Source organism: Dreissena polymorpha, chromosome 8 (genome assembly GCF_020536995.1).
Source record: "Dreissena polymorpha isolate Duluth1 chromosome 8, UMN_Dpol_1.0, whole genome shotgun sequence".
Lineage (NCBI taxonomy): Eukaryota > Metazoa > Mollusca > Bivalvia > Myida > Dreissenidae > Dreissena > Dreissena polymorpha.
Window position 1 is genome coordinate 98,001,022 of NC_068362.1, and position 16,897 is coordinate 98,017,918.

At 37.5% G+C, this 16,897-nt stretch overlaps 1 protein-coding gene across 3 annotated transcripts in view; it reads right to left on the reverse strand.

Moving 5' to 3' along the window:
• LOC127841441 (DNA-directed DNA/RNA polymerase mu-like) overlaps positions 1 to 16,897 on the reverse strand; it is a 43,172-nt gene that overhangs the window by 4,777 nt on the left and 21,498 nt on the right. Inside the window, exons 2-9 of one of the 3 annotated variants that reach the window (XM_052370267.1) lie at positions 16,220 to 16,412; positions 14,997 to 15,092; positions 12,156 to 12,232; positions 9,724 to 9,817; positions 8,091 to 8,162; positions 6,813 to 6,933; positions 6,285 to 6,417; positions 124 to 832 (exon numbers count right to left, since the gene is read on the reverse strand). In XM_052370267.1, the coding sequence (XP_052226227.1) occupies positions 124 to 832; positions 6,285 to 6,417; positions 6,813 to 6,933; positions 8,091 to 8,162; positions 9,724 to 9,817; positions 12,156 to 12,232; positions 14,997 to 15,092; positions 16,220 to 16,412 (1,495 nt within the window). Of the gene's footprint in view, positions 1 to 123; positions 833 to 6,284; positions 6,418 to 6,812; positions 6,934 to 8,090; positions 8,163 to 9,714; positions 9,818 to 12,155; positions 12,233 to 14,996; positions 15,093 to 16,219; positions 16,413 to 16,897 lie in introns of all 3 variants that reach the window. The other 2 variants (XM_052370268.1, XM_052370266.1) reach the window with 2 other exon arrangements.

Below are 16,897 nucleotides of genomic sequence, written 5' to 3' on the forward strand. Positions count from 1 at the left end.
TGACATATTTAAATTTCAGATCAATTGATTGGGATATGTGGAAGTAGTTGGCTCCACAAACTTATAAAACTGTATGTGAACTGATGGACAACCACAGACCATAGATTGATCAAGCAAATTAACCTGATTGAAGTCGTACAGGCCATGACTGGAGAGTTTCATGTTCATCTCTCGTTCAGCATAGGTGCGCACGTCCCTGTTGAACTGCTTACTACCTGTCCAACCTACCAGTGCATAGAAAAACTGACTGAAAGGGGAGATAATGAGATCAACCCTTCTTGCAATCCAGTCTCCCTGGCTGGCTTTTACCTCCCTTGGATTGCCATGACTTGGGCTAGGGGATGACGATGCTTTATCCAAGCTTTCCCACACATCTTCCAATGAATCTGAGATAGCTGAGCCAGAGTCTAGAGTATCTTCCTGTCTTTGATATTTCTCATTTCCAACATCACTCTTATGTGAATCAGTGTTATTGTCACTTTCAAGGTTTCTGTTCTCAAATTTGTCCTTGTTCTCTTTCATGTCTGTATTGCGATTGTTGTTTCCATGTTGATGAGATGAAGTTTTATCACTTTGATCATCTTTGATTCGTATTTTATTGGGTACCTTAATAATTCCGATCCATTTCTCAAAATGGTCTAACTGCCCTCTTGGTGAGAGCTTTGTATTCTGTGTCAGTAGTTCCTCGTGGTATGTACTCCTCTCATGGTGGCCACACAACACTATGTCATGACTCTGTAGGCTCTGCAACAGTCTTGGTAGAGCTTCTATTATTTTGTTTTCTACGGGGTGTGTGATTAGTATGTCCACATCATGACCAGTCTGTTTTCCTCTGCAATTACATACAAATGAAGTAAAACTATTTAGGATTAAAAACTTAACAAGAGGGCCAAGATGGCCCTAGTTTGCTCACCTGAGAGGAGTTGGTTCATTCAATCTTTACCTAATGTCAAACTTGACCTAGATATTGACCAGACAAACATCCTGGTCAAGTTTCATCATTATTGAACCAAAACTCTGGCATAGTGAGTGTTTTTGTTTTTGTACGATTTGAAATGGTGACCTATATTTTGAGTTGACACCCCCTTACGAAACATCAAACTTTGCTTGCAAGGATTTTGTATAATATAATGAAAATTTGGACAATCTAAGGGCAATAATTATGGCATTAATTACGTGATTTTGCTCATCATCAAACTTGACTGAGATCTTTCAGCAACTTTGATAAAGAATGATTGAGAAATGTGAATGCTAGAGTGTTTACAAACCAAATGTGGACAGACGGACAGCGGATAAAGAGCAATCCTAAAACCTCACCTGAGCAATCAGGTGAGCTAAAAAGTGTGTTTCACCGATCTGAGCCATTTTCCAACTCGTCCAAGAAATCAATCAAACCAATGTATTGACTAAGTTTCACGATGATTAGGCAAAAAATGTGACTTCTATAGTGTTCGATCACAAGGTTTCTCTCTATATAGTCACATAAGGAAAACTGCCCCACCCCCCTGGCAGCCATGTTTATTGACCTATCGGGACCATTTGCAAATTCTTCTGAGATATATATAAAACAAATCTTTTCACCAAGTTTCATGATGATTGGGCAAAAAATGTGAATTTTAGAGTGTTCACAAGCTTTTTTTTACTATATAAATATAAGAAAACTGACTCCCCCCCCCCCCCCCCCCCCCCCCCCCCCCCGGCAGCCATGTTATTCAACTGACTGGAACCATTTTCCAACTCAACTCTCGTATCAAGAAAACAAATGTTCTGACCAAATTTCATGAAAATTGGAAAAAAAATGTGACTTCTAGAGTGTTCACATGTTTTCACTATATACATATAGAGAAAAATGCCCCGCCCACTGGCGGCCATGTTTTTTCACCGATCTGGACCATTTTCAAACTCGTCCGACATATCAATAAAACCAATGTCTTGATTATTTTTCATGATGATTGGGCCAAAATTGTGACTTTTAGAGTGTTTACAAGGTTTCTCTATAGTCATATAAGGAAAACTGCCCTGCTAACTGGCGGCCATGTTTTTCAATGGACCGGAACCACTTTTGAACTCAACCAATATCATTAAGACAGACATATAGACAAAGTAACATGAAGATTGGGCATTAAATGTGACTTCTACAGTGTTTACAAGCTTTTTCTTTTTTTTGACCTAGTGACCTAGTTTTTGACCCAGCATGACCCAGTTTCAAACTTGATCGGGATATCATTGGGACAAATCTTCTGACCAAGTTTCATGAAGATCGGACAATAAATATGGCCTCTAGAGTGTTTACGAACAAATGTGGACGGACGGATGACGGACAAAGACCAGTCACAAAAGCTCACCTGAGCAATCAGGTGAGCTCAAAACAAGAGCTGTCACCATAGGTTGAAATATGCCCCCTACAAACGCTTTGATAGAAGTTATAGCATTTTTGGAAACCTAAACGCAGATTTCGAAACCTAAACGCAGCCCTAAATTCAAGGTCAAGGTCACAGGGGTTAAAATTTGTGTGCGTATGGAAAGGCCTTGTCCATATACACATGCATACCAAATATGAAGGTTATATCTCAAGGGACATAGAAGTTATGAGCATTTTTCGAAACCTAAAAGCAGATTTCGAAACCTAAACGCGGACCCTAACTTCAAGGTCAAGGTCACAGGGGAATTTTTTTGTGTGCGTATGGAAAGGCCTTGTCCATATACACATGCATACCAAATATGAAGGTTATATCTCAAGGGACAAAAAAGTAATGAGCATTTTTCGAAACCTAAACGCAGATTTCGAAACCTAAACGCAGACCCTTAGTTTAAGGTCAAGGTCACAGGGGTAAAAAATTGTGTGCGTATGGAAAGGCCTTGTCCATATACACATGCATACCAAATATGAAGGTTATATCTCAAGGGACATAGAAGTTATGAGCATTTTTCGAAACCTAAACGCAGATTTCGAAACCTTAACAAGGACCCTAAGTTGAAGGTCAAGGTCACAGGGCTAAAAAAAAGTGTGCATATGGAAAGGCCTTGTCCATATACACATGCATACCAAATATGAAGGTTATATCTCAAAGGACATAGAAGTTATGAGCATTTTTGGAAACCTAAATGCAAAGTGTGACGGAAAGACGGACAGACAGACAGACAGACAGACGGACAGTCTGATCACTATATGCCCCCTTTTCTTTGAAAGGGGGCATAAAAAACATCCAACCTCGAATAACAATTAACACATAAATGAAACACAACTACACTGTATTATTATGAAAACATTAATAATCAAAGGGAAGTAACTACTGTAAACTTAAATGCAATATTTTAGAAGAGTTGTCTCGCATGTGACATGAGCTGTATTCATGATTGTTTGCAAGCCTTTTTACTACATAAATATAAGGAAAACTGCCCGTCCCCATGGAAACCATGTTTTTCAACAGACCGGAACCATTTTCAAACTTAACTCACATATCTAGAAAACAAAAGTTCTGACAAAATTTCATGAAAATTGGGCCAAAAATGTGACTTCTAGAGTGTTGACATGTTTTCACTATATACATAAAGAGAAAAATGCCCCGCCCACTGGCGGCCATGTTTTTTCACCGATCTGGACCATTTTAGAATTCGTCCGAGAAATCAATAAAACCAATGTTTTGACCAACTTTCATGATGATTGGGAAAAAATTGTGACTTCCAGAGTGTTTACAAGGTTTCTCTATAACCGAATAAGGAAAACTGCCCCGCCCACTGGCGGCCATGTTTTTCAACGGACCGAACCACTTTTGAACTCAACCAACATATCATTAAGACAAACATTTTGACAAAGTTCCATGAAGATTGGGCATGAAATGTGACTTCTACAGTGTTTACAAGTTTTTTCTTTTTTTTGACCTAGTGACCTTGTTTTTGACCCAGCACAACCCAGTTTCGAACTCGACTGAGATATCATTGGGACAAAGCTTCTAACCAAGTTTCATGAAGATCGGACAATAAATGTGGCCTCTAGAGTGTTGACGAACAAATGTTAACGGACGGACGGCCGACGGACAAAGACCGGTCACAAAAGCTCTCCTGAGCAATCAGGTGAGCTAAAAAGCATGAACAGGTCAACAATTAATCTTTGTATTCTTTGGAAAAAATATATGTATGTCAATGTAGGTAATTAAATGGACAATCTTTAAAGGGGCCTTTTCACAGGGGTCAAAATGTTTGTGCGCATGGAAAGGCCTTGTCCATATACACATGCATACCAAATATGAAGGTTACATCTAAAGCGACATAAAAGTTATGAGCATTTTTCAAAACTTAAACACAAAGTGTGACGGACAGACGGACAGTGCGATCACAATATGCCCTCCTTCAGGGGCATAAAAAAAAGGAAAAAAAGTGACCCTCAACTGGGCTCAAGCCATTGACCTCTGGAGTCCTGGAGTAAAAAGTCTCCCGCTTAGACCACTCGACCATCCGTACTCATGCTATGATCGGATGTATTTTTTACTTATACATGTATAAGCAATCCTCTTAGTTTCCCAAAATATAACTACAACAACAAAACTTTCCAAATTATTCAATCGTTTCGCGTTGCAACGCTTTATAATTTTCAGGTTTTCAAATCATCAAAATGTGCATATAATGGATATTTTAGATCATGGTAATGTTCAGTATTTCCTCACAAATATCATACCTAAAACGAAAATTTGCGAATCTGACACATTATTTTGTAATTTTGTCAATTTACCAAAACATGAAAAGGCCCCTTTAAAGAGATCAAAATACAGAAAACAAATCTTGCAAAATAGTAGATGTTTACATTTTCTGTTCATCACATCTTTCATTGTTTAGAGTGAATGTGTCCAAATCACTAAAGCAACCAAGCCACATGTTTTGGCAAAGACAAATCCACCAGTCAGTTAAACTGAACACTAAACTACAATTATTAGTTTGTGAACACTAAAAAATAAAAATAAACATTTAGACAAATATACATTCCCAGAAGTCCAAAACTGAGAGACAACCTTAAAATCTCTGTCTCTGCATGAAGGTTGTTTGTGGTAGGTTACTTTGAAATTGAATGATGAATTATAAATTACAGTTTTTAAACTTTGATCTCTAAGTGTGACCCTAACATATAAGGTAGGGAGACAGGTGTTACGAGCGAAATTGGTTAGTTATTTCAAAACCGAATGATCAATAACAAAGTAACAGTCCAGACAAGCTAATTCATTGTAAAGTTTGACCATAAGCCTCTTAGTTTGACACTGAGGTCTGGAGATGGGTGTTACACATAACGCTTCCTCTTATGATGGTCAACATTTGTGGTAAACTATTTTAGAATTGTACAATTAATGACAAAGTTACAGTCCAGAGAAAAAGAGGTTAACAAATATGCACACTCAGTCGACAATTGTGACTGCTAAGTAAGAGTTCTCCACCAGCAAGCTGATAAATTGACAAAGTCCTATGATTAAATAATATTTGATGATGCTTAAATTAGTTACAACTAAAATTTCTTCATTTGCACCTTAATCACCTTCACTTTTAAAAGCTTCAGCAGAAGCACCCCAGCAGTTAAAGAGAAGTTGAGTCCACAAAATAGAAAAATACAAACAGCTCATATTCTGCAACAATTAGCGACAACCAAATTGCCTTTCTTGAAGATCACCTATACATTTAAGCTGTGGAAGTTTTAGCACTATCTCCAAATCGAGAATTGGATAACAAAAAATGTTGGAGACTTCATTTTCTCTACAGGAAAGAAAGATCACATTCTGGCAAAACTGGAAATAGAATTCCCTTCTTTACAGTCAGCTAAACATTATGTTATTCAGTGGTGGAAATTTGAGCAAAACGCCTAGAAGTTTAAGAGGTGTTTATTTAACATCAACAGATGAACAATTCTTTAAACTTCCCACTTTGTGAGGGTTTCGGTCATTGTTTGTTTCTCTGGAGTTTTATCCATTTTTAACAAAACAGTGTACTTGTGTCATATTTCGACTATCAGTTAACCTACTCACGCTTTTCCTGGCTTATTTGGTCAACCCATGAACTAAGTACCCCTTCCCATGCAGGAAACTAACAATTGCCCTATTCAAATCAGAGGTAGATACAGAATGGCCATAAAAAGCAATTCCTACAAATTATGTGACTCAACCAGGAAATCAACAAGCAATCTTCGGTTGTGCATTCCAGCACACTACCAACCGAGCTAAAAGTGCCCTACACTTTGTGGGGGCCTACCTTGTGGAGGTATCCCTCGTAAGGACATACCAATACCAGTCACTATGGCGACCAACCTTCTGAATCCCCCAGTAAGCTCCATCACAGCTCCAGGCAGCACCCTGTCCACATGGCGCCTGACTACCCCCAGAATGTAGTCAGCCTCTGCCCTAGTCACAGGGGTAGTTAGGTCCTCATGGAAAGCAAGACCTAGTGGTACATTAGAAATCCGGATGAAGTAACAAGACAGTAAGATCATAGTGGATAGTAAGACCTAGCAGAACACTTTTGTATTACACAAGTATGATCAATCTTATTTTGTCCTACCATTTAACTGATTTTTTCCAATTATTATAAAAATAACATGCAATTGTATTTGTATCATTCTGAATCATTTTGCTGATGTATATATAAATGCTACATATACCAATTTCCCTCTTTGTTAATATTTCTTAACACGACTGTTTCCTAAGCCTTTATTATAATTTAATTGAAAACCTAACTATTATAGTGACAATCGCATTATATGCCTCCTTTAATCTTATGCATTGTAAAACGTTCTGTCATGCCAGATTGTTCAGCCCCTCCAAACTAAGGCTATTTACCCCACTGGATCCTCCAGTCTGATGATGTACATCCATCCCGTACCTCCTGTATACTGCTCCAGCCTTTGGCTATGAACTCTTTGGCTCGTGCATGTCCTATCCCAAATATTGCAGTGAACAACTGAAACAGTGTGTCGTATATGACAGGATTATGATGTCTGGTCATGAGAAATCATTGCCTGAAATCGTGTTTAAATTTGACTAGGTAATAATGTTACAGAGAAGAACTGAAAATACTTGACCTTGAATCGTGACTTGGTGAACCTTAAATTCAGACATTGACCATGGAGCAAATACATATGACTCATATGAGCGTCTCTGCCACTCTCCATTGAGGCCATTAATCTACATGTACAACATCCAACACATGAACTTCATATTTTTTGCCATATGAAAAAAACAAATTTTCTGCCAAATCAAATTTTTTTTTTAATCAGGTAAAAATCAATTGTTTTTTTTCCAGTAAATGTCATACGCTGACAGTGGTATATTGTGCAAGTATCAAAAATAAACCATAATATAGATGACATTTTATTTTTTCATTATAAAAAGATGTTATGGCCTTGACTTTTGAACACAACTTTAAATGAGGTGATTTTTATACATAATATCGTGTGTGTTTTTTTCAATTAAAACAAGAGATGTGTTTGTCAGAAACACAATGCCCCCTACTACCCGCTTTGAAGCCATATATTTGACCTTTGACCTTGAAGAATGACCTTGACCTTCCACCACTCAAAATGTGCAGCTCCATGAGATACACATGCATGCATGCCAAATATCAAGTTGCTATCATCAATATTGCAAAAGTTATTACCTAGGTTAAAGTTTTGGGACAGGCAGACACATACAATGACAGACAGACAGGCAGGCCAAAAAAACAATATAACCCCGATCATTCGATCCAGAGGAATGACCAAGTTAGGAAATGGACAAACTGCATCATGCCCATAATAGTACTTAACCTATGAACTCTGAAGTGTAACCTTGACCTTTGAGCTTGAGACACAGGTTTTTTCAGCTACAGGTCATCTTTAAATGATAAACTCATTATGCAGATATTTAAACATCTAAGATGCAATTAAATAATCACATACCAATGCAGTAAATATAAATATTCTAAAAAAATGCAATGCATAATTGTTACATAAATTAGTTTTGTAGCCAAAGCAAGAACATAATTTAAAGTAATCTCAGTTCGCCTTAAACTGGAAAAACTAAATTTGTAACTAAAGTCAAGCATGGTTAGAGAAGCATGGGTGTTAAATGTAAAAGAACCTTCATTTTCTGGAACCAAGGATCTGCGCATATTTTTTCCACTTCTTCACTTGTGCCATCTTCAAGAATTTCCTGAGAATATTATTAGGATATTTATGTAATTATACACAGGTAGAAAAGTTGTTAGAGACATGTATTTAGAAGACTTGTAAACATTGCAGGTAAATGTCCATGTATCCATGGGGAAACAACTGACAGTGACCTAGATATACAACATTTAGTTCTCAGTTTTCTTGTTCATTAATCGAACAAAACACAAATTTTTATTATATCATACACTTTGAATAAAAAACTAACAAATAAAGCCTTTTAAATGAACATGTATTAAAACATTAATAACCCGGGCTGTTTGTAAAACATGCATGCCCCCCTATATGGGCTATAAGTTGTAGTGTGGTGGTGGTGGTGGTGGTGGTAGTGGCGGCGACGGCTGTGGCGGTGGTGGTGGTGCAGGAGGAGGAGGAGGAGGAGGAGGAGTAATGTAGTAGTAGTAGTAGTAGTAGTAGTAGTAGTAGTAGTAGTAGTAGTAGTAGCAGTAGTAGTAGTAGTAGTAGTAGTAGTTGTAGTAGTAGTAGTAGTAGCAGTAGCAGTAGCAGTAGCAGTAGTAGTAGTAGTAGTAGTAGTAGTAGTAGTAATGTAGTAGTAGTAGTAGTAGTAGTAGTAGTAGTAGTAGTAGTAGTAGTAGTAGTAGTAGTAGTAGTAGTGGTACTAGTAGTAGTAGTAGTAGTAGTAGCAGTAGCATTACAATACCAATACTTAAGAATGATCAAATGGGAAAAGGTTACCTAGCACTGGCAGTAAATATGGGGCTCATTTACAGGTCAGATTTGGAATCTCTGCTGTAAAATGAGATTTTAAATGAATTAAAGGGAGGCAAATGCTGTAATAAAAAGAACATGCATAAACGGTAGTTGTTTCCCTTGTTTGAACCATGCCAAATCCTTAAAATGCCTATTTCCAGTAACTATGACCTTCACCTGTGACCTTTGACCTAGTGACCTCAAAATCAATAGGGGTCATCTGCGAGTCATGATCAATGTACCTATGAAGTTTCATGATCCTAGCCCCAAGCGTTCTTGAGTTATCATCCGGAAACCACCTGGTGGACGGACCGACCGACCTACCGACCGACATGAGCAAAGCAATATAGCCCCTCTTCTTCGAAGGGGGGCATAAATATGTTTTTATATCAACTACAAATTTTGTTCCAAATCTATAACTGTTGAAAAATATGCTGTTCATATAAATTATTATTAAGTACACTGTCATGAAAAATCACTTTGATCATGTTCATTCATTTTTCAACAAATACACATTCAACTTGAACAATTGACTTCAATGTAGGAGAGCCAGGTTTGAAGATGCAAACAAAAGTCAAGTTATCAGTACTAGTATTTAAGAAGGTTGCAATGGTTTTGAGTACATGTAGTGTGCCTTGCTACCAAATGCTAAGTGGTTCAATCCAAACTCAGACGCCATTCTCAAGATCTTTCTTACAACACAAAGCAATGGCTCTTTCAAGGATGTGACCTTGCTAGTGTCATTATACAAAAGCCCTAGGACCTTTATTGAAATCAAGTGCAGATCATTTCAATATATATTTAAGTTAATAAACCAATCTTACCAGTATGACCTTCTGACTGTGACTGCCGATGTGCGTCACATTCTGTATCTCACTCAACCTTGACAACGGCCGTGACAGGGACTTCAACACACATGACGCTCGCCTGTTTAATGTTTAATTTTGGCATATTGGTAATGTTTGTAAACAAAAGGGCCATGATGGCCCTGTATCGCTCCACTGCTGAAAAAAGACTATTCAAATATTCTCTGCATGTGCAAATACTAAAATATAGGCCCTATTTAAGCACATGTACACTTTTGTGACCCACTGGGCTTGGTCAAATTTAACCCCAAGGGCATAATTTGAGCAAACTTTGTAGAGGACTACTATATCTCACTACATGTACATACAAAATATGGTAGCCCTAGGTCCTTGAGTTAAGGACAAGAATATTTTAAAAGTTTTTACAAAATAAGCAAGATATAAGCGTATATAATGTTCAATTTTGTGACCCGCGGGTCAGGGTCAAATTTGACCCAAAGGGCATAATTTGAACAAACTTGGTAGAGGACTATAAGATGTTACTGCATACTAAATTTGGTAGCCATAGTCTGAATGGTTTTCAACAAGAAGATTTTTAAAGATTTCACAAAATAGGCGCTTTATAAGCGTTTATTCAATATTGTGACCCCCCCCAGGGCAGGGTCAAAGCTGACCCCAGAGGCATTATTTGAACAAATTTGGTAGAGATTTATTAGATGTCACTACATACCAAATTTGGTAGCCCTAGGCCCAATGGTTATGGACAAGAAGATTTTTAAAGTTTTCACAAAATAGGCCCCATATAAGGGTATGTTCAGTTTTGTGACCCCCCGGGCAGGGTCAAATTTGACCCCATGAGCATAATTTGAACAAACTTGGTAGATGTCACTACATACCAAATTTGGTAGCCCTAAGCCTTATGGTTAAGGACAAGATAATTTTTTAAGTTTTCACAAAATAGGCACTTAATAAGCATATAATTGGTTTTGTGGCCCCCAGGGCAGGGTCAAATTTGACTCCCGAGGCATAATTTGAACAAACTAAGTGGAGGACTATAAAATGTCACTACATACCAAATTGTGTAGCCCTAGGCCTAATGGTTATGGACAAGAATTTTTTAAAGTTTTCACAAAATAGGCAATATATAAGCATATGTTCAATTTTGTGACCTCCTGGGCAGGTTCAAATTTGACCCCAGGGGCATAATTTGAACAAACTTGGTAGAGAACTATAAGATTTCACTACATACCAAATTTGCTAGCCCTAGGCCCAATGTTTATGGACAAGAAGATTTTTTAAGTTTTCACAAAAAAGGCCCTATATAAGCGTATGTTCAATTTTGTGACCCTCGGGCAGGGTCAAATATGACCCCAGGGGCATAATTTGAACAAACTTGGTAGAGAACTATAAGATGTCTCTAAATACCAAATTTGATAGACCTAGGCCCAATGGTTAAGGACGAGAAGATTTTGAAAGTTTTCACAAAATAGGCCTTATATAAGCATATGTTCAATTTTGTGACCCCGGGGGCAGGGTCAAATTTGACCCCGGGAGCATAATTTGAAGAAATTTGGAAGAGGACTATTAGATGTCTCTACATACCAAATTTGATAGCCTTAGGCCCAATGGTTACGGACGAGAAGATTTTGAAAGTTTTCACAAAATAGGCCTTATATAAGCATATGTTAAATTTTGTGACCCCTGGGGCAGGGTCAAATTTGACCCCAGGGGCATAATTTGAAGAAATTTGGAAGAGGACTATTGGATGTCTCTACATACCAAATTTGATAGCCCTAGGCCCAATGATTACGGACGAGAAGATTTTGAAAGTTTTCACAAAATAGGCCTTATATAAGCAAATTTTCATTTTTGTGACCCCCGCGGCAGGGTCAAATTTGACCCCAGGGGCATAATTTGAACAAATTTGAAAGAGGTTCACCCCAGGAACATTTCTGTGAAATTTCATCAGAATTGGACCAGTAGTTTAGGAGAAGATGTTTTAAGGAAAAGTTAACGCATGCACGGACGCATGCATGACGGACACAGGACCATGACAAAAGGCTCGCTGGCCTCTGGCCAGTGGAGCTAATCAAATTGAAAAAATTTCTAGCAATAGATTTGTATTGGAGAACCTTTAATACATATTTATAAAATATTTAAAACAGTCAAGTAAACCATTTTTTATAACTGACTTTCAAAACATGCATATTATTAACATTTCACTCTCCCCTTTAAAAAGAAGAACTTGTGCAAGTAACAGTCATGAAACTTTTTGGTCATTCTCGCCATACCTGTGATTCCACTAAGACAAGACAAAGTGTCAGTTACTGCAATTAGCAGCATAATTATCTTTAATCACTTAGATCACTTAAGCTTGCCCAGGTAAAGTGTGAGTAACTTACTGACCACTATTATACGCCTCTAAAAAAACACTAAAAATATCAAAACACACAAATTACCGAAACGCAAGTGCTCTTGAGTAATCTTGATCGTCGTATCTGAGATCTGCATACTTCTCCAATATTTCCAATGCATCCTGAACACACAGTAAGTACTTGTTATATGTAATAACACATTAAGACTCATTTATATTTAAATATTTATACAATTCTATAGAGAAGCAACTAATCAAAATTTACATCAGTTTCAAAGTAAACATTAACTACATATACTACTTTGTGTGCTTCCTTTTTTATACGTAATCATAGTTACAAAGCAAAAACTTTCTTAGTAAAAGAGTTGTTGGAAGTAGTGCATGTGCTAGACGAAACAGTAAAATCTACTTAACATGTCACAAATTGAAAACAGAACAGATGGCAAGGACAATTATCACTTGATGGCTCAGGCATACAGGTTGCTCAGTAAGCAAGATATAAAACTTGCTTTAAGCACTTACTTGCACCACATGTGTTTTTTATCTTCAGTTGTGTTTTTAACTAAATTTATAAATTTATGTCATAAACAAATACTATTTATAATGCATTATTTGTGCACTTTTATCACAATTTAACAATGTGACTTTTTAGCAGTATCTGAATGCACTTTTGTAACATAAAACAAGAGCTGTCACCATAGAATGACTTATGCCCACTATAAACGCTTGATAGAAGTTATGAACTTTTTTCAAAACCTAAACACAGATTTCGGAACCTAAACGCTAAGTTCAAGGTCAAAGTCACAGGGGTCAAAATTTGTGTGCGTATGGAAAGGCCTTGTCCGTATACACATGTACAGTCCAACCCCTACTTCCGGTCACCCCTCATTGCTGGTCGCCCCGTGTAGGCGGCCGGTCTATGCCGCAACCGTCGATAAACACTATATAATGCACCCCTCTTTAGCGGTAACCCCGTTTCTCCGGCCAGCGGCCAGCATTTTTGCATCCCAAATGTTAAATTCCACCATATGTTTGGTCACGCGCGAGTAAGTCAGTCATGTACACTGGCAAAATTACACCGACGCAACGGCGAATTCGATACGTACTTCCGGTCTGCGGTTTAGGCTCTGCAGTACTGAAGCGTGATGTGTGATAATCATTTTGACAGCCAGTTTTCAAATTGCAATTAATTAGCGGCAGATTATCATGTTATCGGGTTAAAAGCAATATGCGACCGTTTTATCTTTTTGTTTCCACACATGCGAATATAATCTATTAGTACTGGAAAAGAGATTCTTAATTTATAATTGATTATTTGTAGCTGTTGAATCATACTATTTCAAGCACACATTTATGACAATTATCGGCTAATTAAAAGTTAAAAAGAACAACGCAACTTTTAACCGAAATCAACTGCTCTACATGTTATCTGGTCTACAAAGTTTTTATCCAAAAATCAATACACGCACGCATGGGTATGACGTGACATTGAACATTGGTGCATAATTTTTGCGCGCTTTGTCGGGACAAAGGAAATACATGAGGACTTTTTTTGATGCTAGAATTTGTAAATGTCTCGTTAACATAAATCAATCGGGAGTGTGTTTCGGATTACAAATTATGATTCTCATTTGGGAATTTAACAAAACATTTATATTTGTTTTATATTTACAATGATTTCAATATTAATTTTGATAAAACCATTTACTTGGCAAAATAAATGTTTTTATAATATTAACCATGAAAAGCACCATTACCAGTAGGATTACACATGGTTGCTATTATCAGTCTCTTAAGTAATTGGCCACGATATTATCGTGGAGGAGATCACTGTCAGGACCAATTTGTGCGGGAGGTATTACAAAGACATAAAACTGCAATAAACCAATTAAATCATTGATTGATTGATAGTGACACGGGAGTTATTCACGCATAACTGATTCACAACTGTTCCCATCTTAAGTGCATTTGGGCCATACAACGCGCATTCTGTTAACAACGAATCATGACAATTATTCTTTTCATTGACTTGATTCTGATGAGGATGATATTGATGATGATGATTAGAAAGATGAACAGAATATTTTTTTGAATGGAAATGTTGTTTTATAGCTGACTTTAGAACGGAAGAAATAAAATTATATTTACCATTTTATTTATACAAACATTGAACAGTTGGCCATGCACTCATCAACTCTAGACTCCCTATGACCCAACCCCCTCCTAAAAGGCCACCCCGCTTAAGCAGCCAGTTTGACCGTTTCCCTTGACTGGCTGCTTAAGAGGGGTTGGACTGTATACCAAATATGAAGGTTATATCTCAAGGGACATAGAAGTTATGAGCATTTTTCAAAACCTAAACGCGGACCCTAACTTCAAGGTCACAGGGGTAAAAAAATGTGTGCGTATGGAAAGGCCTTATCCATATTCACATGCATACCAAATATGAAGGTTATATCTCAAGGGACATAGAAGTTATGAGCATTTTTCGAAACCTAAAAGCAGATTTCGAAACCTAAACGCGGACCCTAAGTTCAAGGTCAAGGTCACAGGGGTAAAATTTTTGAGCGTATGGAAAGGCCTTGTCCATATACACATGCATACCAAATATGAAGGTTATATATCAAGGGACATAGAAGTTATGAGCATTTTTTGAAACCTAAACGCAGATTTATAAACCTAAACACGGACCCTAAGTTCAAGGTCAGGGTCACAGGGGTAAATTTTTTTGTGCGTATGGAAAGGCCTTGTCCATATACACATGCATACCAAATATGAAGGTTATATCTCAAGGGACATAGAAGTTATGAGCATTTTTCGAAACCTAAACGCAAAGTGTGACGGAAAGACGGACGGACAGTCCGATCACTATATGCCACCTTTTCTTCGAAAAGGTGGCATAAAAATTGTGACATTTCTACCATACTGTGAATTTGTTATTGTGATGCCGGAGAGGAGTGTGCCTCTGGCAGGCATAGTCAGGGATACGGGCAGACACTGGTGGGGCTACCTCTCTCACAGACTGAAATTGAAATACCAATGTCAACAGTATAAAAGACAAATTATGGATGGAACAAAGTTTTGTTTACAAGGTTATGAGGAATCATTAAACATAGGACTAGGGCGATAATGACAACATCTTATATAACAAGATGCGTTTGTGAAACACAATGTCCCCCTATATGACGTTTGACCTTGAAGAATGGCCTTGACCTTGTGAAGGATGACCTTGACCTTTCACCACTCAAAATGTGCAGCTCCATGAGATACACATGCATGCGAAATATCAAGTTGCTATCTTCAATATTGCAAAAGTATTTATAAAATGAGTCATTTGGGCCACATATATTTGACCTCTGACCTTGAAGGATGACCTTGACCTTTCACCACTCAAAATGTGCAGCTCCATGAGATACACATGCATGCCAAATATCAAGTTGCTATCTTCAATATTGCAAAAGTATTCATAAAATGAGCGATTTTGGCCACATATATTTGACCTCTGACCTTGAAGGATGACCTTGACTTTGACCTTTCACCACTCAAAATGTGCAGCTCCATGAGATACACATGCATGCCAAATATCAAGTTGCTATATTCAATATAGCAAAAGTTATTGCAAAATGATAAAGTTGGCGCACACAGACCAACCAACAGACCAACAGACCAACCAACCAACCAACAGACAGGGCAAAAACAATATGTCCCCCACTACTATAGTGGGGGACATAAAAATTATTCAAAGAGAATATGAAATAAAAATGTATGCGTGTTACAGAATAATGTGTTCCTTGATAGTTCATGTTTATGCAGCTCTTTTATTTTAGGGTTTAACTAAATTGAGAAAGGTGTAATTGCGTGCCCTTCAAAGTTCTGCTTTCATATTCATTAAAATTGATTTTTTATTTTATTTATTAAACTTCAGAATGGTTTAATCTCATCAAAAGAATGTTTATTATAATATACATTTATTTCAATGTCAATATGTTAACGAGCACAATGTAACTTAGAGCAAAAGTTAACCACACTATAAGCCTGCTTTTGTTTCATTTCAGAATCTTAAAACAGAACTTTACTGTTTCTAAATTGAATTCAGACATAGGTATGCTATACATATGACTGATTAAATAACTAGAGATAAATACCAACCTGATTATTTTCTCCAGACCTTACTTTATGGTGCTCATCCACTGGCACTAAACAACCAGCCCTTATGCAATCTGCAAACCACTGCAATTTCACTACTTGTCTCTGATTTAAACATCTGGCAGATTCAAGTCCAAGTTTGCGTGCAACAGCATCAGCATTGTCAAACTCTGTTACAATATGAGTCACTGATGAGCTGTGAACAGACGAGAACATACTTTAAGACTGAAGAGAGAGAGAGAGAGAGAGAGAGAGAGAGAGAGACAGAGAGACAGAGAGAGAGAGAGAAGAGAGAAGAGAGAGAGAGAGAGAGAGAGAGAGAGAGAGAGAGAGAGAGAGAGAGAGAGAGAGAGAGAGAGAGAGAGAGAGGAGAAGAGAGAGAGACATATTCGCCACTGAAATACTATGAGCATAATGTTGGAATTAATCAACAGCTGTTTGTAAAACATGCATGCCCCCCATATGGGCTGTCAGTTGTAGTGGCAGCCATTGTATGAATACGTTTTTTGTCACCGCAAAATCAACCTCACGATCAATGAACCTATGAAGTTTCATGATACTAGGCATAAGCATTCTTGAGTTATCATCCGGAAACCATTTAACTATTTCGAGTCACTGTGACCTTGACCTTTGACCTAGTGACCTGAAAATCAATAGTGGTCATCTGCCAGTCATTATCAA